The sequence below is a fragment of the Lynx canadensis genome, chromosome E3, assembly GCF_007474595.2.
Source record: "Lynx canadensis isolate LIC74 chromosome E3, mLynCan4.pri.v2, whole genome shotgun sequence".
In the NCBI taxonomy this organism is placed as follows: Eukaryota; Metazoa; Chordata; class Mammalia; order Carnivora; family Felidae; genus Lynx; species Lynx canadensis.
Window position 1 is genome coordinate 30,510,454 of NC_044318.1, and position 24,747 is coordinate 30,535,200.

At 58.9% G+C, this 24,747-nt stretch overlaps 1 protein-coding gene across 3 annotated transcripts in view; it reads right to left on the bottom strand.

Annotated features, from left to right (window-relative positions):
* Nucleotides 1-24,747, bottom strand: part of GTF2IRD1 (GTF2I repeat domain containing 1) — a 115,238-nt gene that overhangs the window by 44,125 nt on the left and 46,366 nt on the right. For all 3 annotated transcript variants that reach the window (XM_030301121.1, XM_030301120.1, XM_030301118.1), the window contains exons 7-17: nt 24,129-24,218; nt 21,991-22,074; nt 17,221-17,404; nt 12,593-12,618; nt 11,610-11,718; nt 10,398-10,435; nt 9,841-9,921; nt 9,117-9,206; nt 2,422-2,469; nt 1,424-1,489; nt 186-369 (exon numbers count right to left, since the gene is read on the bottom strand). In XM_030301121.1, the coding sequence (XP_030156981.1) occupies nt 186-369; nt 1,424-1,489; nt 2,422-2,469; nt 9,117-9,206; nt 9,841-9,921; nt 10,398-10,435; nt 11,610-11,718; nt 12,593-12,618; nt 17,221-17,404; nt 21,991-22,074; nt 24,129-24,218 (1,000 nt within the window). The remainder of the gene's footprint in view (nt 1-185; nt 370-1,423; nt 1,490-2,421; nt 2,470-9,116; nt 9,207-9,840; nt 9,922-10,397; nt 10,436-11,609; nt 11,719-12,592; nt 12,619-17,220; nt 17,405-21,990; nt 22,075-24,128; nt 24,219-24,747) is intronic.

The window sequence follows — 24,747 nt, forward strand, 5'->3', positions numbered from 1 at the left end:
TCTCCCTCCCTCTCTCCCCATCCTCCCCACTGGCCTCTCTCTGTCTCTCTCAAAATGAACAAACTTAAAAAAAAAAAAAAAAAAAAAGACAAAAATGAGACGATTTTTCCCCCCCACGATTTGGCGCTTCTCCCAGGCGCCGGGCAAGCCCGGAGGGCCCCCCCGTGGACGCGGCCAGCCCTTACCTCTTGATGACAAACTGGATGCTGTTGCTGGCTTCCAGGATCTTCCGGAGCTTGGCGATCCCGAAGCAGTTGGGCCTGCGGAGGGAGATGCCTTCAGGCAGCCCCACCACAAACAGCTCCTCCGGGTACATCAGGAACTTGGAGTAGGGCACCTTGACGGGCTCCGAGATGCCAATGGCCTTGGCTGCGGAGACATGGCTGCTGTAGGGCCACCCAGGGCTACGGGGGCTATGAGCCTCTGCTCTAGCCTCCCGCGTCTGTGCAGGGTGTGTGTGTGTGTGTGTGTGTGTGTGTGTGTGTGTGTGTGTGCAGGTGCGAGGGCTCTAGAGAATCAGGTGTTAGTTGACCCTCCAACCCTCCTGAGAGATGGATACTGTTACCCCCAGTCTGCAGGTAAGAGACCGGGAGCTCAGAGGGGACATGATTCAGTGGCAGAGCCCCAGGGCTGGGGGGTGTGAACCCGAGTCAGTGGGACCCCCAAACCCACACATAGTCAGTGCCCTCATATACTGAAACCACTGATGGCTGGTGACACCTGGCATTGGCTCCACCCAAGCCCCCTATCCCCTGCGCTGCTGGTACGGCCTTCTGGAGTCCCCCTCCCACCAGAAATAACCCCCAAACTCTGTGTGGCCCAGCACCGCAGCTTAGGAATGGGATAGGTTGGAGACCCAGGCCAGCCACTCACTGCCACTCATGCTCAGACAAGCCGAATCATCTCCCCAGGCCTTACTTTTCCTCATCCGTAAAATGGGTATGGGGACGCAAGGGTTTTGCGGGACGGGAGAGCTCATGTGAAAGCCCTAGCCAGTGCCCGGCAAACCACTGGCGCCCAACAAAAGAATAGCCTCCTCTCCCCTCCCATACACTCTTTCCTGGACTCCCAACTAGGAATGTCCTTGCTATATAAGAGTCTTCCTGAGGACCCTGGATGAGGGTGTCTGTGAGGACAGAAGAGCGGTCACTGCAGTGAACAGAATGGGCTCTCCAATGTGCGGCTGAGGCAGACCGAGGGAGCGTGTGGATGAAGAAGGCCGGGGGCCGCGTTTAGGGGGGGAGGGCAATGCCTCAGTTTCCCTGGGTGTCCCAATTTCCTTCCCAGTGTGCCCCAGCAACCCCCCCCCCGCCCCTCCCTCCCTTGCCCCTGTGCAGGGAGCAGCGGGGCCCAGAGTCCCTCTGAAAACAGGGTGGCTGGAAGGAGGGCTGGCCGCCCTGGGCCTGTCCGGCTCCTTGCTCACCGTATCGCGTGTTGAAGAGCAGTTCCACCTGCTTCCGCAGGGGCCGGATCACGTCACCGTGGCTGTCTGGAAGGCAAAAGGAAGCCTGTTGGGCCTCCCCAGGGGCAGCAGGACCCCGCTCCTCAGCTCATGTCCCAGCTCTGCCAGCACCAAGAATGACCCCGCATTGGGACCTTGGAAGGGGGGGGGGGGAAGGCCGGGTGGCGGCGGCGGGTAACCTCTTTCCCCAGAAATGGCACCCCCAGACTGGTCCGCAGGGTTCCCAAACTCAAACGTCTGCTCTTAAAATCGGGTCTAAGGTACCACCAGGGCTGAATGGTGATTTGGAAGATTCTGGCAATTTTGCGGCCGAAGAATGACCAGAGACCTTTCTAAGGGTGTGTCCGTCACTCTAGACCAGCTCGGGAAGTGACTTAGCTAGTGGGGGAATGGTAAGCCTGTAAATTGAGTATGCCGCCACCAGGTGGCAGTGGAATTTTCTATCCCTGCCCCCGGTCAGGCTGGGTTTGGGGAAATGACCGTTCTCTCCTCTCACAGCCACTCGTTCCATTCCAGGGGCAGAAACCCCCAAGAGGAAACACACACATCCCCGCTTTGATCTCTCTTCCTGCACACTACTCTTCTCACTCAACAGGAAGGGAATGAGCAGTGTTCCTGAGAATGAGCCGGTCTGTTGGACACAAAGCCAATTTTATGCTTTCCGGCCCCCATTCTACTTGCTCAGTCTCCAGACTTAAAACCTTTGTGAAAGAGGCAGGGTGTGTATAAAAACAAAGAGGATGCTCTGCATTTCGCGCACCAGAAAGAGCTGCTTGTACCTCTGACCAGGTGCCTCCTGGTTCTAGGAGACGCATCTGTAAACTCCTCCCACCTTTAGGAAGCCCACAGGACCCTCACCTCTGACGGCGTGTTGGAAAGAACCGGAGACAATGGGGAGAGGAAGGGCGGGGGAGGCGAGGAGAGGTGGGGTGTGACGGGGCAGGTGGACAGAGCCTCACCTTCTGTGGGCCTCTCCTCAGGCCGCGGGTCCTCGCTGGGGCCTTTCTCTGAAAGAGAACAGAGGGTGCCAGGAAGCCACGTGCATCATCTGCTGGGCCCTGTGCTGCAAAAGTCAGGCCGGACAAGTGGGGGGCGAGAGCACAGCATGGCAATTCCCCAGGTGGGGTTGGGGACCCTCACCCTGCACAGGGACTAAACTTGCCCTCCTCGTGAAGGCACAAGGAGGGCACGTTCAGAGACCAGGTGTCGGAGCACATTTGGTACCTCTGGGGACCAGACCCGAGTCAGTCCGTTCTTTCCACGTGCTGGATTCTGTTCTAGGCACTGAGGACACACGGGAACAAAAGAAACCCTGTCCTGCTGTGACGCCAGACAGAACATGTAATGCCAGTCAGCGGTGATGCCGCAAGAAAAGCAGTTGGATGAGGGGACGGGGGTGGGGGGAGGGCGAGTGGGGAGCGTGGACCTATCCTGGGTCAGGTGGTCCAGGGGGCTCTCTGATGAGATGGCACTGACCTTGGCCTAAGCTCCCAGCTCAGACCCAGCCTCGTCCCCAGGAAGCGAGGACACGGTGAGCGAGCAACTCGAAAGGTGGGTGGTAAAGCTGCATGGGGGTGGGGGCTCCTGGTGGCCGGGGTGGGGGGGAAGGGCTGAGGAGAGGGGGCTTCCTGCAGGAGGGGGACACCTGCCTGGATACGAGGGTCTATGATACGAAAAGCAGCAGGGGGGGAGCAGGGAGGGAAGAGCAGCTTGGGTGGGGGGTAAACTGAGGTTTTGGCTGCAGGAAGAAGTACATGTACGTGGATGGCGGGGGGGGTGCTGGGGCGAGCGGGGCAGGCGCACCGCGGGGCCTCCCTGAGCAGCGGCCCATTATTGCCAGGGTTTGGAGGAAGGAAGGCATCGGGGATTTTCAACGCTTGAAACAACCGGAAGGAGGCTATCATCTGGGAAGCCCGCTGGCACTTTGGGCGGCCAGGTGCTTTCACACGCGGGACTGACCCTTCACGACGTGCAGCGGAGCTGGAAAGCGGTGGAACAGGTGGACCCCAGGCCTGCCACACTCCCGGCCGGTGCCCCTCTGCTCCCCCGCCAGCTCCTGCAGGGAGCACTTGGGGACCGAGGGATACAGGGCGCTGTCCCCGGTCCCGGACAGGATCGTGAGCTGGAAGGAAAGGGGCTGATCCTGGGGAGAGCTGCCAAGAGTCAAAATTCGCTCAGGATGGAGGGAAAGTGAGCCTGCGTCTGGGATCACTGGACAAACCCAAAGTTTGGGGCTCAGCTCCGAAGGGGCTGGAAGGTTCTGGAGGGTTTCACCTATGCTCAGCTGACTTGAAAAAGTAGAGGGCCAGCCCTGGGCACCCTGTGGGCGGTGGGTGCTGGGCCCTCCTGACTCTGCACGAAGGATTTACTCTGGCCGCAGTGACAACCCCAGCAAGCTGTGGTCCAGCACAACAAACCGCCTGGAAACGGCTCTCGACCAACGACATAGGGAGATTTAGAGGATCACTATCCCTGCTCCCTCCTCACTGGGCTGCCTAACTCCAACGCGTGCTTTACGTGGCTCTCTGGTCCCGTGGCTCAGCGGTCCGCAGCAGTTAACGGGCCTCGTAACACTTCCTGCCTCCCACCCCACGCCGGCACGCCTAGATCTCCTCCCAAATAGACACATGCAAGCAAAGCCTTATCTCAGGGTCAGCTTCCGGAAGGTCCTGCGCATAAACTGCATTTGTGCCATTTCTAGAGGAAGAGGGGGGCGGACAGGGAGAGAGGAGTGTGGTGGGACCGGCAGGGCCACCAGGGGATTTCCCTGGGCAGGGACCTGTGACAAGAGGAGCCAGGTAACTATCAGTCCCAGGTGAAGGGAACAGCCCAAGTGTGAATCTGGAGCTCCAATTAAGGTTACGAGGTGGTCCAGAGGGACACGAAGCCAGAAGGAGATCAGGCCAGGGAGTCCATCCCTGCTGTGAGCTGTCCATGTGCCGTCTTTCCGGCAGGACCAACAATCTGGAGAGCTGATAGGGATAGGACCAGCCCCAGCGCCCCACCGAATCCAGGCATCTTCAGCCCCACTATGGAGGAAGGAAGGAAACTGGGGGGCGCCTGGAGGGCTCAGTCGGTTAAGCATCCGACTTTGGCTCAGGTCATGATCTCGCGGTCCGTGAGTTCGAGCCCCGCGTCGGGCTCTGTGCTGACAGCTCAGAGCCTGGAGCCTGCTTCCGATTCTGTGTCTCCCTCTTTCTCTGACCCTCCCCACTCACATTCTGTCTCTCTCTCAAAAATAAATAAATGTGAAAGAAAGAAAGAAAGAAAGAAAGAAAGAAAGAAAGAAAGAAAGAAAGAAAGGGACCACAGCCATACAGGTCCACGGCCGCCCAGCCCCCCTGGTGTCCAAACCTGAGACAGACACCCACAGACACCCACGGTCTTCTCTAACAGCGCTGTGAACACAGCCAGGTGCCGTGCGACCTTAGCGGCCGGGCCACTCTGTCCGCTCATCCTGAGCCTCCGCACAGTTTCTCCAAGACTGCTACCAAGTCCGGTCCTACCCGGCCCATCGAGAATATTCTTTCTTCATTCCCAAGGTATTAAAAGCACATCACAACCGATGGAGGGAACTCCGAAGAAGATAACTCGCTTAATCTAACATAGCTACTGTTCTCGCCGATCCTCTGCTTTGTTTATTGAACCAGTGATTATGTCTTCAACGGTTGCAAACAGCAGCCCGGTGCCCTCACATGCTCCCCGCCTTGTTGCCTATTTTTGGTGGCTGCTGACAGCCCGTCAGGAGGATGCCATCAACAGCTCCCCGGACAGGTGGGCTGGCTCTTTCCAGGTTTTCGCTGCTACCAGTAACACGGCCACGAACGTCTCTGTGCAGAAAACGGTGTCCGTATTTCAGATGATTTCCTAGGACTGGACCCCTGGAACTACCAGCATCACTCATTTTGACAGCTCCTGCAGCTGACAAATTTCTTTAAAAAGCAACTCGGGAATGCGCATTCTTCCCAGGACTAGGAGCACCCACTTCCCAGTACGCTCCACGGAGGTTCTGCCCAACTAAGGGGTGCAAGAGAGATGCCCCTTAGTCCGAGCCCTCGTCTCTCGGAGGCCGCACGCGTCTGTTTTGCTGGCTGTCGCTTTCTTTTTTTGTACAATCATCCGTTCACGTTGTGGTGGACACTGGGACGTACCACTCCGGTCCCCTTCGAGGAAATGCTTGTTGGCCCAGCAGCAGGGAATGCGAGCAGCTGGCGGCAGGTGCCCGTGAGGGGTGGCTCCCATCCCACGACCGGTTGAGGATGTCCCAGCCCAACTCAGAACAACCCCAGGGGGCCATTCTGGCTCTAGAGTTTCCCATGGTGCTGGCAGATGCCGTTGCTGGGGCTCCATCACGGCTCTAACTCCCCAGCGGCAACCTCCCCAAACTTCCATCCCCTGTATTACATAGATGCATCTAATGACCCCCCCCCCCACACACACACATTAAACCCCATCCCAGAGTCTGTCCCCCGGGGAACCCTGCCCATGACATGGTCCTCGGGTTGTGAATGTTTCCTGTGGATTCCAGCCCAGTGTTCTGGCCTCTGACGGCCATGGGGAACATCACTCCTCGGTGCACTGTCCATTCTTTCTGGAAACTGCATCGTCTTGCTGCCTGAACCGCCTTCACCCAACTGATGAAAACAAGAAGGAGGACCGAGCCCAGCAGGACACCGTGGGAAAGCTCCCCCAGGAGGAGGCTGGAGTCCCCGTGCAGCCCTGCGTCCCCGGCTGGCCCACAGTCAAACCCAGATCCCGAGCCGACTCAGTCCCAAAGAATGAGCCCACGCTGGCTGGCTCCCTTCTAATGGTCCAGTCATCTGTGCGGAAATCTGTTTCCGACCCGAGCCTGGGACAGGTGCACCTGTTTGCAGTTTGGACAAACCCTCCTCTGGAAGTCTGTTCCCCATGGCCGGCTCATCCTCTGTCCCCCCATGACTTCTCAGGCGCTGTGGACAGTGGAGCTTACGTATTATCAGCCTGGGATCCAATTCCTCGGAAGCTGGAGACCTCCACTCCATCACAGCGGCTCTGTAGACCCTATCCCCTCACTGAGTGGGACTCCCAAGTCCTGCTCAGCTTTCCTGTTTCCAGGCCATTCTCCCTAACAGAGAAGATGGACGCGGACACGGAGCAGAGACGCTCTGCTTCCATTCGGTCACCAATTAACACGGCACCATCCTCCTGGGCCAGCAGGAAACCTCCCGTATTTCTCCAGTCATGAATCTGTTTTCGGTTGGGGAAAAAATTTTCAAGTGCAGAAAAGCACACAGAATGTCGTAACAAACACCCATGTATCCACCAGCTGGAAAGGATATATGTTAGCGTTTGTCATATTTGCACCTAATTTTTTTTACATGTTTATTTTTGAGAGAGAGAGAGACAGAGAGAGAGTGAGAGAGACAGAGACAGAAAGAGAGAGGGATTGCACCAAGGAGGGACAGAGAGAGAGGGAGACACAGAATCCGAAGCAGGCTCCAGGCTCTGAGCTGTCAGTACAGAGCCCAATGAGGGGCTCAAACCCATGAACCGTGAGATCATGACCCGAGCCGAAGACGGACACTTAGCCGACTGAGCCACCCAGGCACCCCTGCCCTAAGTTTTTAAATAAAACATTAAACCACACCGTTTTTATGTTTCTAAACTTACATAAATTCTGTATCTCCCCTACCCTTCTGCACTTGCTTTCCACACTGAACCTTACATTTTTGAGACCTCTTTGCACCATTTGTTTATTTATTTTGTTTTCCTGTTGTTATATAATCTCTACACCCAACGCGAGGCTCAAACTCAACGATCGCGACATTAAGAGTCGCACGCTTTACCAACTGAGCCAGCCAGGTGCCTCTGTGCTAGTCACTTATTTATTTTATTTACTTTTATTTTTTTTAATTTTAGAGAGAGAGTGCACGAGCAGGGCAGAGGGGCAGAGGGGGAGAGAGAGAGAATTCCAGGCAGGATCCATGCTGCCTTGAGCCCAATGTGGGGCTCGATCCCACGACCCTGGGATCATGACCTGAGCTGAAATCAAGAGGCAGATGCTCAACCAACTGAGCCACCCAGCCACCCCTGGGCTGGTCACTTAAGTGCCATATGGTAGCCTTAAGCACCCCCACTGCGCCCCCCCCCCCGCCCCGCCATGAGGCCTACAGGGGGTATCACACACATGGGTGTGTGTTCAAGTTTCATGGTCTGGCCCTGCATCCTTTGCTACAGAGATTTCCAAATTTGAATCATTTGAGTACTAACGCCATTTTCTGCTGTACCTGTGAACCCTGTGTACTACGTATTTTACGTTCCATTTGTTTCGTCTTTGTGATAATCAACTTCTAAACTTTACCTATGAAAATTCTTCTTTTTCCCATCTATAATAATCACAGAATGTCTGTTAATAATGCTTTGAGATGGGAGTTGGGCACCTGAGGTTCATTAAATAACTCTTTTCAATTTTGGGTGTTTTTGAACACTTCCAAAATGAAATTAAAAAGACAAAACACAGAGAACACTGCACCCTCCTCCCCACAGCTGTCTACCTGCTGGACCACTCCTCTTGGCTAGGACAGCACAATAGTCTGTGTCTGCCTTTGTTCTCATTCCTCCGTGGTTTATTCTCAACCCCACGGGCAGAGCAAATACTGTTAAAATGTCCCTCATGAGCTCCAACCACCCCCCCATGAGAAATTTCTGTCTCCTCAGAGTCAAGCCCTCACTCCTTCCTTCGACGTACTCGCCCTGCATGACCCACACCATCACCTACCTCCTTGACCTCGCCTTCCCTAACTCACTCTGCTCCAGTCACCCAGGCCTCCTTGCTTCTCCTTGAACATGCTGGATGCAACCCACCTCAGGGCCTTTGCACACGCTGGTCCCACTGCCTAGAAAGCTCTTTCCTGACGTCCAATGGCTCCCCCCTCCTTCAGTTCTTTTTTCCAACGTCACTTTCTTAGCGAGCTCCTCTCTGACCACCCAAGTCCTGTAATAACCACCGCACGCCCACCCCTTCACACTTTCCCCTCCTGGCTTGTTCTCCCCTGACTGCATTTACCACCATCTGACTTCCTATTTTACCTATTGATTTCTTTACTCTTTGTCTCCCTACACTAGGAGCACAGGGACCTTGGTGTTTGGTATACATACGTCTCTGTCCCCAGCACCTCCTGGTACACAGTAGGTGCTCAATAAATACTTGTTTTTTTTTTTTTTAAATTTTTTTTCCAACGTTTATTTATTTTTAAGACAGAGAGAGACAGAGCATGAACGGGGGAGGGGCAGAGAGAGAGGGAGACACAGAATCGGAAACAGGCTCCAGGCTCTGAGCCATCAGCCCAGAGCCCGACGCGGGGCTCGAACTCCCGGACCGCGAGATCGTGACCTGGCTGAAGTCGGACGCTTAACCGACTGCGCCACCCAGGCGCCCCAATACTTGTTGAACAAACGAACACATTAATTCAGATGGGGGTTCCTGGGAACAACGCAGAGGCCAGACAATGTAAACCAAGGCCTACTTGAAGTTTCCAGAAAAAAATCTGGCCTGTACAGGGAGTCAGGCATACCCTGGGTTTTCTCTAAGTCAATAGCAAGGAAAGCCTGGGGGCTTCCTGGCCCACCCCTCCCAGTACGCCCCAGGGAGGTGGGGTCCTAGCCCGTTTCTTACCAGTCAGCATCTCCATCCCATAACCAGAATCTTCCGAGGGCAGATGCCCAGGCATTGAGTCTGTCATTTCCTCCGAGGTTGGCGAAGGGTCTGGAAAATGACAACAGCATCTTCTGTTTATCCTACCCTGTCACGGTCCCCCAGGGACCCCCCCAGAGCAGGACCCCTAAGGAAGCCGTGTCCTAGAAGTCTGGGAGGACAGCTTCAGTGACCAGTTCTGCCAGAGGCGAGGCAGGTGCCTGAGGGGTGTGGGACCCCACGCTGAGCCTCCAGAGACCAAATACGCTCTCTTCTTCACAGATGTGGAAACTGAGGCACAGGGGGCTCTAAGTCTGGAATCAAACGCAGGCCCTCTTACTCCTATACCTTTTCTTCTCCTCCCTCCTGCCTACAAACCCCAGGGGAGCCAGGCCTGAGCAGGACGGTTGGGGGGTGGCGGGGGGAACTTCAGGAAGGTCTTGGAGCTGACAGACATTCCCAGCACAGAGGGCAGACATGGCTGCAGGAAGCGCCTGTGACGCCCACCGCTGCTCGCAGGGTCAAACTAGAGAAACAGCGGCCTGGAGACCCCTTCTTGGCCCTCGGGAGACAGAGAGGCCAGCCGGGGAGGGACACGGTGGTTCTGGCAGGTCCGGGAGCCCTGCTCTGGGAGCTGCTCGATTCCTATAGGCTCAGGCTGGGCAGGCTGGGCAGGAGGCTCAGCCCTTCAGACACTGTTCCGTACCTGGGACAGTGACCTGGATGATATCTAGATCTTCTGGTTCGATTTTGATGGGCCTCAGCCCACTCAGCTCCCCTGACGTTCCTGTGAAGAGGAAAGGAGGGGTCAGGTGTGGGCGGGCGCGAGCAGGGCCGGGCAAAGCGAACTGCTTCTGGAACGTTCCTGTGTCTGTGACTTGTTAGTAGGGCCCCGGGAAAAGTCAGGCTGGCCCCAAGCCCCTGCCCAGACCAGGAGTGGAGGGTCAAGCAGGCCCTCAGGCCCGTCCTGGGGTCTCTAGTTCCTAGGCTCGGCAACTGAGGCACACAGAGGAGAAGCCACTTGTCACAGAGTAGTGGTAACGCCAGAATCCAGGTCTCCTGACATCCTCCCCACCTCCAGCCCCCCCACCAGGGAGCTCCCAGCATGCTCTGGGGCCTGGGGGGCAGGATGGGCAGAGGTAACTCATTAGTAGTACTCCCGGCTCATGGTCTGAGCTGGTCTCCTCCCCAAGGCTGTCGGGTGGGGCTGGCAGATGCCCTCTCACCCCAGGACACACACAGCAGGGTTCCGCGTCTCCTTACCTGGCCCACAGTCTTCAGACACACCGTTCTTGTCTGACCTGTGGGAAGGAAGGAAGGAAGGAAGGAAGAAGGGGGGGGAGGGGGGGAGGGAAGGAAGGAAAGAGGGAGGGAGGGAGGGAGGGAGGGAGGGAAGGAAGGAAGGCGGAGGGATGTCGTGGAGGGAGGATTAGTGGTCCGTTCGCTGTCTGGACGGCCGGAAGAAGGAAGGAATAACGTGCGACGGACAGTGAGGGGGAAGGAGTAGTTCCGTGAATGTCCTGAAGGAAGGAAGGGATGGATGAAGGTGAAGGAAGCCAAGAAACAACACACGTCAGCCCCAGCCCTCCCCTCCAGGCAGCCAGGAACCCACAGAGGCTGCCAATGCCGAACGCACCCCTGTCCACGGTCACTCCCGTCCCCACAGGATGGGCCTCCCCATGAGCGAGATTCCCAGCGCCTGGTCTGTCAGGACAACAGCTGCCGGCTGGCCCAGCAGAGATTCTGCTTCCTATCCTGGGGTGAACAGTCTGGGCACCCACCTTCCCCACCGGGTGGGAGCTCCTGGGGCCTGGGTCTGGCCAGTCTGGGAGCCCCACAACTGAGCACGGTGGGGTTCAATCAGCACTTCCTGGTGGGAGGGGGAGCTGAGAGGCCACCAGCCTGGAGCGGGGACAGAGGTCTGGGAAGAGAGGTGGGCAGCAAAGTTGGGCAGGGCCCCTGGGATGGGGAATTCAGTAACTCCGCACAGCACTGTGGGGGAGGCCTGGGCTGGATGCGGTGATTCTGGGACAAAGGGACCATCCCTGGCCCCCAGGAGCCCAGAGCCCGGGTCGGGGGGGCACTGGCGGGCGGTGACGACCAGGCCGTGAGCTGAGCGCAGGGCCTTGTGGACACGCGGGACCGCTGCCTGACCTAGTCTGGGTGCAAAGGAAGGGCTCCCGCGAGAGACATCAGGCAACATCCGGCTAAGATCCTGAGTGGGGACAAGGGTTCTCCAGCTGGAAAACGGTCGGCAGAGAATCTGTCCCTTCAGATTCTCCCTGGCCCGCAGCAGGGTGGGGACACAGGCGGGAGGGGGCTCTGCGTGGAGTGACCCTGTGCCTACCCGGGGTGTCGCGGTGTGAGGCTGTCAGGAGACGCCGGGCACAGCATCCTCTGGCCAGCCCCGGGCCTTGCTCCCCGCTGCAGTGACACTATCAGCCCAGCGCCGGGTGGCGGGGGGGGGGGCCTTACCGAGCGGTCCCAGGCAGGTCGAGGACAGTGGCACGGGAGACCTCTGTAGAGGTGTCCTCCGGTGGGCTGGCTGGCTCCAGCTTTGTGGGGTCTTTGGTAAACTTGTTCCCTGGGTGGAGAGACGAGGAAGGTCAGGACAAAGGCCCGCCAGCCTCCGGCCTGTGGGACACGTGGGCACGGGCCTTGGTGGGAGGTTCTCGGGGGTGCCCTTTGTGGGTCGTCTGGCCTCTGCCAGGCCAGGAACAGGTCCTGAGCAGAGATGCCTCCTGGGAGAAGGAACATGGGCCCCAGCGCCGGAGGAGGCCAGGGATCCGGGAGGATTACAGGACGTCTGTCCCGACCTCACGTACACTCCTAAGGCTGAGGGAACCCTCCAGAAAATGGCCGATGCCCCCAAGGCCATACTGCGGGACCCCTCTCTCATTTAATTATCGGAGAACGCCAGAGGAAGTTGGGTGCCCTCATCGCCCCCCATATCACAGATGTGGAAAGTGAGGCTCCTATAACCCTGCCCAGGTCACAAAGCTGGCGGGCCGCAGGGCCAGGACTAGGACCCAAGATCCTTGCCCCCTTTGCTGCATCACGCGGAGCCCTCCTCTTCTTCCTGAGGGGCGCGCTGCCTACTGGTTACGGCCCGGGCTCGGGGCCACATGCCTGGGTTTGCGGCCAGCCTCCCGGCTTACTGGCTGGGCTTCAGGGAGAAGAGCAGAACCCGCCTCACAGGACTGTTCAAAACGAAATTAAAGTAGAACGGAACAGGCTCCCAGCCAGACTGCCCGCCGCACGTCAGTATTCAGCAAACGTTAGCTTCACTGTCCCTGAAGGGGGCGTCTGCACCGGGAGCTGGGGGCTGTGTCTGCCCGGGGTGCGGTGGCCACGCCCAGGCCCCCTCCCCACGCCAGGGTCCCCGTGGGATGGCGGCTCAAGCCCTCGGGGGCATCAGCTCAGAGGTTCAGAACGGACTGGATGGTACCCGCACATACCTGTGAAAATTCGCTCATCGAACATCCTGGGGAGAGGAGAGAGACAGGTATGAGAGCAATGCAGGCCGAGGGCTCCCCCACCCCCCCGGGGCTCAGGGACAGGCCTCCAGGCCCCCTCGGTGATGCTCACTCCAGTCCCAGGCACACGGCTGCCGCTGCAGCCCGGAGTCCTGGGCTGGCCACGCGTGGGGGCAGGAGAGGCCACCGTTCAGAACAGCCAGGAGCACTTCTCTCCGGCCAAGGCGGGCTGGTCCTGGAGGGTCCGAGCTGTCCATCTCGGTGCCCCAGCCCCGAGCTCCTTCTGGCCACAGGTGGCAGGCGATATACACCCCCTTCCCGCCAGGGCCCCGTGGGCTTCGACCCATCATGGCCTGTGTCTCAGTGACAGGTACGGGGACCAACCCTGCTCCCAAGAAGCTCCGTGTTGACTGCAACGAGCCAGGCCTGTCACCACATGCGGGTGACACAGGGGACCCCTCACACGGGAGCCAAGGCGCCCCAGTCTGAGAAGGGGTCTGGGAAGACTGGTGGGGGAGGGGAACAGCCTTCCATGCTGGGCTCGGGCACGTGCTCTCTGCCCCGTGGGCAATGGGGAGCTTCCGAGGGCAACGTGGCACTTCCAGACCACCCCATCACCACACAGACCGCGGACTGGAGGAGGGATGGCTGGTGGCCTGCGACCATTCGGGACCCCCGCGTCATCCCGGAGAGACACCTGAAGTCTGAGCCAGGAATACGAGAGTGGGGTGAAGGTCAGCAAGGAAGCTGGGGTCAGGTGCCTGTCGGCCTTCAGGGCTGGTATTCTTTCTGTCCACCCGGGCTCCCACCTTGGTGGCACCCACCGGGGTGGGGAGCTAGCGGTGGGGGTTCCTGAGCAGAGTCTGTGTGCCATGGAACAGCCGGACGAGGGGACAGGGCCTCGGTTGTGACACTCAGGCTACAGATGCTACACGAGACACAAGAAAGGATGTCGGAGCCCCAACACAAGGGCCTAGTAATGCCCAAGGCCAGGCCGGCAGAAAATTCAAACAGAGGCCAAAAAGTCAGCGTGGGAGGCAGGCGAGGCCCGGGGCCTGACCTCCCGTTCTCGTTCTGAGGGGCCCCGCCTTCCCCGCTGCTCCTGGGGGCCCCCACTTATCTGGGTCCCCTAAGGCTGAGAAGCAGCCATGGGACTAACTCTGGGAAGACCGACTTCCTCGCCGAGCCCTGCTTCCTGCTTCCTCTGCCCCACCCGGTGACAGGGAGGCTGCTGGCCTCGACTCTGGTTTTATCATTTACGGTGTTACCGTCGTCCATCAGGGAGACAGCGCCCGTGGCCTGCCAGGTTCCCTGGGAGGAGGATTGGGGGGCAGATGACAGGGAGGTCTGACGAGGCTCCAGGACCATGACAGATGCCCTCGGGAGCCGCCAGGCCCGCAAGGGCTGCTTGACGGGCACGGACCAGCAGTTGCAGTCAATCTTCCGAACACATCCCAGGGTCCCGGGACCCCCTCCGCATGCTTTTGCCCCTTAAGTTCTGTCTTAGGTAGAACTGATGTGTCTGCCCCTCGGGTGTCAGCTTGGACCCTGACACTCGGGGCTGGTGTCCTGGCGGGAATGGGCGTTTGGGGGGCCAGGGAGCCCCCTACCGCTGATAATAAGACCCCCAGGCCTTGTGGATCAGCTTCTCCCCCTGACTTGCCCCCGACCCTGCAGACACATGGGCCACGGCAGAGAAAGCCTGCTGGCAGCTCCCAAGCCCTGCCTCCCAACTCACTTCTGCCCGACTCACATCTCAAATGCTCCACCGACCAGGCGAGGATGTGTAACAGCAGAAAAGGTCCAGAGGGCTCGGGAGGGAGGAGCTGCTGTTCTAGGTACTTTGCTCACCTCCCGCCACGTGGTCTCCCATCAGCGCCGTGAGGCAAGGACCACCACTAGCCCCCTTTTACGGATGAGGAAAGTGAGGCACAGAGCAGTTAAGTGACCTGCCCAAGGACACACAGCTGGGAAAGGTAGGGCTAGGACCCAAACTCAGGCCGTCAACACCGATGCACTTGACTACTTCTTTATATGTGAGGAAGATGCGGTCAAGTGAAAGGACTCATGTTTATTGAACACCTACTATAGGTCAGGTGTGTTAGGCCTGCCTCCTCATTTTATGTTGAGAAAATCTTGGGGAGAGGGCCACACCTTGTCCTTATTTTTACAAACGAGAAACAGGCTCAGAAGAGAAGGGCTATTCAAGGTAATCGTGCTTCGAGTGACTTTAAGCCCCATCTGCCTGATGCCAAAGCCTCCTCCTTCAGGAAGCCCCACCGGCTTGCCGCTCGCCACTTGCCATCGACTCGACACTTGGAAACCTGTTGTCCTCTTGTGCCCTGAACTCATCACAGGAGTGACCACCCCACGCCTCCTGCCGTGACTGGTGGTGGCCTCTGGGGACTGCCTGCTGTCTGTGAAGTCCTCAGTAGAGCCCAGCAAAGGGCTGAGCCTGTAACAGGCACTTGGCAAATACTAGTGAAGAATTAATTAAGCTCTGGTTTAGACTGAGATCAAGGTCAGCCACGGTGAGGACCCAAATACCAGGGCCAGGCACATGGGGGGATGCTGGGGTGTCCCTGAAGCTTTCTTCTCACCTACCCCCTGTCCCCCTCCCGAGAGTCAAGCAGGAAAAGAACTCAGCAGCAGCAAGACACGTTTAAGCTACACAGCGCCAGGCACTGGCTGACAGAAGGGCGACTGGTTTCAATTCACTTCCAGAACGTGGCAGGGGGAAGTCCTTTCTGAACGAGGGCGCCGGGGAGGACTCTCAGACCAGAGGTAAGCACACCTTGAACGATGAACACAGGTGGGAAGCTGGGGAGAGCTGATCCGGGCGGAGGGAGGAGCCTCAGCCAAGGCCTGGAGGCGGTAAGGCGGCCTGGACTCAGAGAAGGGTGTCCAAGGCTGTGCTCCATGTCAGGGAGGGAAGGCAGGGGGGGTTGACGACATGCCTTGGGGCCAGAGTATGCACTGTACCCCGGGGGCTGGAAAGGGCTCCAAACAGGAGACCACACGGTCAGGGCGGACTTCCAGAATAATCTGCCCTCCCACCACGCCCCCCACACCCCCCACTTCTCAGTCTCCTTGCTGGTGGCTCCTCCCCGCTTCCTCCTCTCCCTCCTCCTCCTCGCCCTGGCCTCTAAAGTGGGGACTCCCTTCTCCTCTCTATCTCCACCCTGGCGAGAGCCCTACCTGGCCCATGAGGACAACTCTCAGAAATCTTATCTCCGACACAGACCTCCCTCTGGAGCTTCTGACTTCTCAAAATTCCGTATCCGATCATCTCCAGGCTAGCATACCCCACGTGAACTCTCCACCCCACACCAGACCTGCTTCCCCCAGTTGTACGCCCAGAAACACGGCGTGATCCTGGCCTCCGTGCTCCCCTCCACACTCCCACCGTCCACCCACCGGCGAACCCAGCAGAGCTCGGAATCCACCCCGAATGGAGCCAACCTCTCTCCTTCCACCCACCGCCAACCGGGATGATGCCACAGCACCCTCCCGAATCTGCCCACCTCCAGGGCCCTGGTCGCCCTAGAGCCTGTTCGCCCCGCCCCCCCCCCAAAGCAAAGGGGCCCAGCAGACCCCGCTCCGGCCTCCAGCAACCCTGCAGAGGTCCTGCCCACTGCTCTAGAACAGCTCTGTACCCTGAGTGGATCCCCAGCCGCTTGCCCAGCCTCCTTGCACCCCCGGACGAGTATTTGTTCGTTCATTCACTCATTGCACACATACACACTGGGCACCTACTGCATACCGGGGGCTGTTCTAGGCGCTGGGAATTCAGCCACGAGCCACGCGCAGTCCTCGCCCTCAGCGCCTGCCTCTAGTCCAGGAAGCACGCCCGTGAGTACACGCACACCCTGCAGGCGTGCCCTCAGAGAGCTCCCGGAGCAGGTGCCCTGTTGCCTGGAGGCAGGGGGCTGGACGGCATGGCTTCTGGCCACCCTCCGCCTCTAACCACTTAGGAGGAAACATCCCAGGGAGTCCACGCATTGCCTGGAGACCCCGATGCTTGCACGGTGGGGGTCCACCCGGCTGTGAGGGCAAACTCCTTGCTAGAGTCTCGGGCAACGACACTGCGGGATGGGCAGCAGCAGGCTCCCCCCACGCGCCAGCCCAGCCACCCTGGGGGTTCGCAGCTCTCAAGTGCATCCTGTCCTGCCTTCTCGCACCTACCCACACCTGCGCCAGGCTGCCTGGGGAGACAGGAGAGGCAGTCAGCCTACCAGCAGGTAGGGCAGCCCAAGGTGGGGTGTGACCTCAGGTGGGCGCCCCTCCAGGGGCAGGTAAGCTGAAAGGCCTCAGTCTTCTTTAGGGGGAGGCAAACACCTCTTACTAAGACCTTACTGAGTGTCCACAGGCGCCGTGCCTCAGTTTCCCCGTTCAATCCTCAGAAGAGGCCAGGAAGGAAGAGCCTTCCCGTCAGGTTAAGGAGGCCGACTTCTCTCCCTGGCCCGCCCATCCTCTCGGTTGTCAGAGCCTCTTCATCCCACCCAGGCGTCATCATCGCCTCCCCGGGCCCGGCCTCGCGCCTGCCGTGGCGCCCTGCCCAGCCCTTACACCGCGGCACCCCGAGCCCAGGCCCGCACACCGCCCTGTACCTCTTAATGATGAAGTGGATGCTATGTCGCTCCTCCAGGATCCGCTTCAGCTTGGGGACCCCATACGTGCAGGGGCGCTTGAAGGGGATCTTGTCGGGGATGCCCACAATTTCCACGGCCTCTGGGTCGCAGGCAATCTTCCTGTAGGGGACGGGGACCATGTGGTCCAGGCCCAGGGCTTCCGCTGGAAGGGCAACGGCAAGGCTGAGCGCGGGACGGAAGCTGCAGGACATGCGGGGCCCCAGGGCCGTGGTCACCATCACCTCCCCCCACCCCATCCCCTGCACCCGTCCGGCCATGGAGCAGCATGTCACTGCCCTCTTGAAAAATGCCCACGGGCTCCCATGCCCCTCGGTGACAGCCGAAGTCCTACTTGGGCTTACGAGGCCCCACGTGACCAGGACCCCATCACCTCTGACTCACCTCCCTCCTGTGCCCCCTCTGCTCATCCCAGTCTCTGCAGCCTCCTTGTCGCCTCCCTAACACGTCAGACACGCACCTGCCCCAGGGCCTTTGCACATGCTCTGCCATCTACTCAGACTCTCTCCTCCCAGATCACCAGACACTGCCCTTCCTCCCTCTCCCCATTCAAGCGTCCCCCCAGATGTCACCTCGCCAGTCCCCTCCATCTCGCCCTGCTTTGTTTTCCGTCCCACATTCACCATGACCTGACACTATACACGTATTCGTCTGTATGCTGGTTCACTGTCCAGAACCTCAGTTCCACGGGGACACAGGCGGCCAACCGCTCCCCATCTGGGATCTATCTAGACAGGATGGGACACAGACTAGCTGCTCCCTGTACTCGGTGAGCGAGTGAACGGCAGCCAGGCTTGAGGGGGCTCTCGGCAGGATTCCTGCAGCCTTCCAGACATGCTCTTTCCTCCAGGGAGGTGTGGGGGGTGCACATGATGCTTACTCATCAGGGCCAGAAATGAGACTGTAGAAACTTTGCCAACAGCAGTGCAGGCAGAATCCGGGTTTACAAAGTGGGTTCCTTGTTCCTTCCTTGTGGACCCTTGGGTTCGGTCTCAGGCCATCTCAGTCATTCACTTACGTCCCGTGTTCTTACTCATTCAGGCACCAAGTACTTTTTGAGCACCTGCTATGTGCTTGATGGGACTTTCATGGGTCCCTGTTCCCCTCCCTCCCCACCCCACCTCCCTCCCCAGGGCCTGGGAGGTCTCAGGAGACCTGCTGGGCTGGGTGTCCGCTTCCCTCCTGCCTCATCCCTCCAAACTTCCCCAGTGGTCCTGCGTCTCCGTGCCCTTCCTCAGGCCCTTCCCCGTTCCGGCCGCACCGCGTTTTTCCGTGTCCCAGCAGGTGCCAGCTCCGAGCTGGACTCCCCTCCAGCCACACCCGGAGCGGGACAGGGCCGAGCTGCCTGGGGCCCTCCCTGGCACACCGTCAAGACTGTTTTTCTGTTGACACAGCCGGGTCTGCGTTGGCGGCTCTGGCAGCCAGATCCCACTGTGAAGCCACACTTAGCTCGTTGTCAAATTAAACCCTCGAAATCTCAACAGCTGTCAAACCATGTCTTTCCCCCAACCCCCAGCCCCAGCCCGTCAGCGGTGGCTTCTGCGAGTCTGTGTCAATTCATCTCCACTCGGGTTCCTCTCACTTGCTGGGCTTGTCTCTTCGGAGGCAAGGGGACCCAGTGGACAGCGGTCAATCCCACCTGGCCTCCAGCCTCTGCCCACTGAGACGGGAGAACGGAGCCACCATGCAGGATCCTCAGTGCCTCGTAGTCTCAATCTCCTTCCGGGTGACAATGTTCTTGAGGCTTCCTGGAGGCTGGGGTTCCCCCCGTTTCTTCTCTGTTCTATTCCCCGCCCCCCTACTCTGCACCCCAGCCCCATTGCTGGCCCACTTCACCCAGAGCTGGTGGCTGAAAGGGCAGAGCCAGGGGCAGGATCCACTTATCCAGGGTCTGTGGGATACCTCAGGCCAGCCACAGCGTGCCCCTGGGGACTGCCTTCTCCCCGGCACAGCTGCAGGGAAAGCTCAGAGTTGGGGAAACCGGAGAAGGGACACGGCCTCAACCACTCCAAGCCCAGTGCTTCTCCTTGGATTTGGATGTGGCCAGGCCAGGTGCTGGCATCCGCAAAAGGTTCAGCGTTCTGGAAACATCCAGAGGGCACTACAGGCGGGAAGACTGGAGGCCGCCGTGCCAGCCCGGCTGGGGCAGAAGGCTCCCAAGGCAGACAGAGCCAGTCCTCCCCAGATCCCCTCCCCCTACTGCCCATCCAGCTCACGCCTGCCTGGGACGGTCCAGGCAAGAGGGGAGGAGCGGGTCTACCAGAAAGACCACATCAAAGACGCCCAGGCTGTGCCGGCTTCCTTACGAGGCCTCCAGAGCCTGGCTCAGCCCCGCCCCAATCCAGAAGGCACAGCCTGCCAAGCCTGCAGGCCTAGGCTTCCCTAGCCCCAGCGTGGATCAAAGGGCACCTCCTCCATGAAGCCACCCCCGACTGCTCAAGCCTGTGAAGACCTCACCTTTTTCTGTGTGGTCCTGTCTTTCCAAGGGCTCCTCCCACCACCCTCCACCCCCCCGCCAGGCACTACACTACAACCCAAGACACATCTTCAGGCACCTGCTGAAGTGCCTTGAGACCAGCGTTGGCCTGCGTGCACGACACAAGGTGGGAAGGCTCAGGATGCATGACTGATAAGTGGGCGAACCAGTGAAAGCGTGAGAAAAAAAAAAAAAGGGGAGGGAGCAACTCGTGATCTAATAAGAAGTCCATGCGTGGCCTTGCACTCAGGTTCTTGGGGATTTCCTGAGAGAGAGGCCTGAGAAGAGCCTTGTTATTTATATTAAGCCCCTTTTAACCCACCTGAGTTTATGATAATGAGGGGGGTGCCCCCAGATCCCTCAGGATGGGGACTGGTTTCGGGGTGGGGGGGCACGTGATCAGAGGGTTGCCCCTTTCAGCCCCACCCCCACCGCCCCGGACAGAGAGGGGCTGGAGATTGAGCGAATCACCACGGGACAATGTTTTAACCAATCCCTCCGACTTACTGGGACCCCTGTAAACACTCTAAACCAAAGGCTCCCCCGAGCTTCCGAGCTGCCGGACCCACGTGCCGGGAGGGTGCACCCCAAACTCCACCAGGGCAAAAGCTCCAGCGCTCGAGAACTCGCCAGGCCTCACCCCGTGTACCTCGTCCTCTAGCTGTTCGTCCGTCCCCTTCACAATAAACAGGTAAAGGTAAGCAAGGTGTTTCCGGGTTCTGTGAGCCACTGTGGCAGGCTGGCTGGCTGAGCCTGAGGGGTCATGCGAACCGTGGATGTGTAGCAGAGGCGGACAGAAGTGCGGGTGCCCGTCTCGGGAACCATCCGGAAGACGCGGAAAAATGACCGTAGGCCTCAAACGGCCTAACCGCGGGGCTGTCTTTTGGGACTGGCCCTTAACCTGTGGCGTCTGCGTCGGGACTGAACTGTAGGACGCCCAGCTGGTGTCCAGAGGCCTGGAGAATTGTTGGGGCTGGGAAACCCACCCTTCCGGGGTCAGAAGTGTCAGAGAAAGGGTTTTCCTTTATCAAGGCAGGAGAGGAGGGTGGAAGAGAGAGCGAGGACAGAAAGACAGAAGGAGACAGAAGGAAGAGAGGAGGGTGAAGCCCCACGCTGTCCCTTCTGCTCAAGCTGAGAAGGCCAAGGTTACCGAGGGTGACAGCCAACTCCAGGTCACCCGGCAAGTGGCTATGGACTCCCAGCACAGTGCTCGTTCTGGACCGTGCACGTTCAGGGAGCTCCCGGGGCCCCTGCCCCATCTCCTCCCTTGGCCCCATCCACGGAGGGACTCCCCACCGTGGGGCGGCACCACTCAGCGGGTGGTGGCTGTCACGCCTGCGGTGACCTGTGGGAACTTGAGTCTCATCTCCACAGTTAAATGAGAGCCGCCCACGCAGGCAAGGGCCACACGTGGCCATCCGCTGAGTGGGGTTTACAGGTGGAGCTCAATAAAGACAGAGTGAGCAAGGACTGCCGGGGAGACGGGGAGAGTGGGTGTGTCGGAGCGCGTGGCACAGGGTGGGGGGGTGTTCAGAGCACCCAGGGTGGGAGGGGCTTACAGACCACCTGCTCCAGCCCCCGCCTTCCAGCCAACCAGTGGCCTCGCCGTCCACTGGGCGTGAAACTGGACGGCGTGGAAGGCACGCCCGCCCCGGCGACCAACCAGGTGCAGAGGGTAGACATGCGCCCTGAGCCCGGCTCTGTCCTGGGTGCTGGGGACACAGGGAGGGGCTGGCACGGTCCTGGCCGTCACGGGAACAGATACAGACAAGGGGCATCAGGTGCAGGGCGCGTGACAGAGAGAACCCCATCACGGCTCTGGGGGCCCGGCCGGCCTAGGCTGAGTCTCGAAGAACGAGTGGGAGTGTGCTCCCCAAACACACGGGGGGCATGGCGGGCAGAGGGCGAGGCCCAGAGGCCCAGAGGCACGGCGGCAGGAAACAGCGCAGCGCGGGGCGGACCCTGCAAGTGCGCGAGGCCAGCGGCCGTTTTTCTGGGTCTTCTGGATGCCGACCCGCCCGCCTCCCACAGGTGAGTCAAGGCTGGGGCTCTGCCATCAGTTCCGCCCCCCCGGAGAAATCTGGAAGGGAAATATTGACACAACCGCCCCCCAGCCAGACAGGAGATGACATTAGCACTGCTGGTGTGCCAGCATATGGCTCCCGCTGTCATGTTAGGGAACACAAGTGACTGCCACGTAATGAGATGCTCAGCACATTGCCGGGGCCACACAGCGGGCTGGGCCGCCCACTCACCATATCTGCTGTTAAACAGGATCTGCACGCACTCCCGGAGCGTGTTGATGTCCTCGGTTTCCTTTATGAAGGCGTCCCACTTCTCTATCAAAACACAGGAGGTACGAGTGAGGGCGGGTCGGAGCGGGGAGCCCAGGGCCTGGCTGCTTCGTGACGAGCGTCCAGCTCCCCGCTAGACCCTCCTCGCTGGGCCGGGGCACCAGGACAGCCACACTCCTTCCACAGCCGAGGCCACCGGGCTTTCTCCGGCAGAGCCCCCCGGAGGGGCCTCACCCCTTCCACCCACTCCCACTGGGGGCCCTGAGGCCCCAGCCTCCTCCAGGAGACAGCCCTACACAACGCCCTGCTGGTCTCCACACCTGCTCTCTCCTCTTGCCTCTGTCTGCCCCCACGGGCAGTGGCTAATGACGTAGGCTCAGCCTGTCCATCCTGGGTGTCTCCTGCCCTAGACGGGCAGGGGGCTGAGAGGGTGCTCTCCCTGAGATGCCGAGTCCTGACCTCAGACTACTAACCCTCACACCTTGTACGTCTGGGGTCTTACCCAGCCTCGCTGTCAGCACAGAGCCTGACGTGGGGCTCGAGTTCATAAGCCGCGAGACCATGACCTGAGCCGAAATCAAGAGTTAGATGCTTAACTGACTGAGCTACCCAGGCGCCCTTCAGGGGACTAGGTCTTTTTTTTATTTTCCTTTTTAAATTTTTTTTCATCTTCATTTTTTTTTAATTAAAAAAAAATTTTTTAACGTTTATTTTTGAAAGACGGAGCGCAAGTGGGGGAGGGGCAGAGAGAGAGGGAGACACAGAACACGAAGCAGGCTCCAGGCTCTGAGCTGTCAGCACAGAGCCCGACGCCGGGCTCGAACCCATGAACCACAAGACCCAAGCCAAAGTCAGACACTTAACTGGCTGAGCCACTCAGGCGCCCCTAATTTTTTTTTAATGTTTATTTATTTTTGGAGAAAGAGAAACAGAGCACAAGCAGGGGAGGGGCAGAGAGAGGGGGAGACACAGAACCTGAAGCAGGCTCTGAGCTGTCAGCACAGAGCCCGACGCAGGGCTCAAACTCACGAACTGTGAGATCATGACCTGGGCTGAAGTCGGACGCTTAACCGACGGAGCCATCCCAGGCGCCCCAGGGGACTAGGTCTTCTTAAGGAGCCTCTCACTGAAGCCGAGGCTGAGATCTCCACAAGGCATAATTGCTGGACAGTCTTGCTTCAGCCCTTTGGGTATAAATGAATCCCAAATACCGTGTGGTACTTTTAATATCTGCCCACATAATTTTTTTGTCTCTCATCTTCAAGAGGTGCAGTTTAATTCCTCTCGCTCCCTGTGAGTGTGGGTGGCTCATTTCTGGCTTCTAAAGGGTAGGACACGGGGGCACCTGGGTGGCTCAGTCGGTTGAGCATCTGACTTCAGCTCACGTGATGATCTCGCAGTTTGTGGGTTCGAGCCCGGCGTCTGGCTCCATGCTGACAGTGCAGAGCCTACTCGGGATTCCCCCTCTCTCCCGCTCTCTGCCCCTCCCCTGCTCACACACACGCACACACACACACACTCTCTCTCTCTCTCTCTCAAAATAAATAAACTTAAAAAAAAAAAACGGGTAGAACACGGCAGAACTGATGGTGACCTGTGACGTAGGTCATGAAAGACATGTGGCTTCCTCCCTACTCTGCTTGGGATTGCTAACGTCAGGAAACCAGCCGCCACATCACGAGGACACTCGAGCAGCCCCGTGGGGGCCCATGCAGTAGGAAGGAGCCTTCCGCCACCAGCCACATGAGTGAGCCTGGAAGTGGATCCTCGGCCCCGGTCAAACCTTCAGATGAGCACAGCCCCCGCCGGCAACCCGATCACAACCTCATGAGAGATCCGGGGCCAGGACCACCCAGTTAAGCTGCTCCTGAATTCTGGACCCACGCAAACCATGAGGTGGAAACACTTGCTGTTTTAAACTATGTTCCGGGGTAGTTTGTCACATAGCAATGCAGAACTGTCATACTCTGGTTTGACTCAAGGTCCCTCGTGCACAGCTCTCTTGTAAGACCCAGTGGACACATTTCCATTTCGGGAAGCGCCACTCCCAGCCCCGGGTCCCCAGTCTGCTCAGGGCACTGCTATGGGCACCGTCCTACCTGACTTGTCATGGACGATGGAGAAGAGGATGCGCTTCGAGGCGTGGACATTCTGGATGAGAGGACCACCAGGCCCGGGGGGCTTCTGTCCTGGACAAGGCAGAGGAGAGGCACAGGTTCAAGGTGGGCCCCAAGAGGGCTTCCCCCAGATCTGGCCTGGGTGCGCAGACTCTGGCTCTGGGGTAACAGCCTCATCCATCAGGGAGACCCCAGAACTGAGCCCTGTGATCGCGAACTCTAGGCAAGTTCCCTGACCAGGGGCAGAGTCTGCTATCCAAACAGGAGATCAGGGAGAAGCTGTGATGTCCCAGGACACCTTTTACAGGCGGGGACACCTATTTCAGGTGTGTAAGTCCCACCGGCTGCTCAGCCCACACATTTGGCGGTGGGGAGGGGAGGGAAGCCCTTTATTCTCCTCCTGATAACAGCCCCCTCTAAGCACCTACTATGTACTAAGCATTGGACTCAGGGGTTTTGTGTGTGTGTAATTTTAGAGAGACAGCGCAAGTGGGGAGAGGGGCAGAGGAAGAGACAGAGAGAGAGAGAATTCTAAGCGGGATCCACATTCAGCATGGAGCCCGATGTGGAACTCGATCCCATGACACTGGGATCACGACCT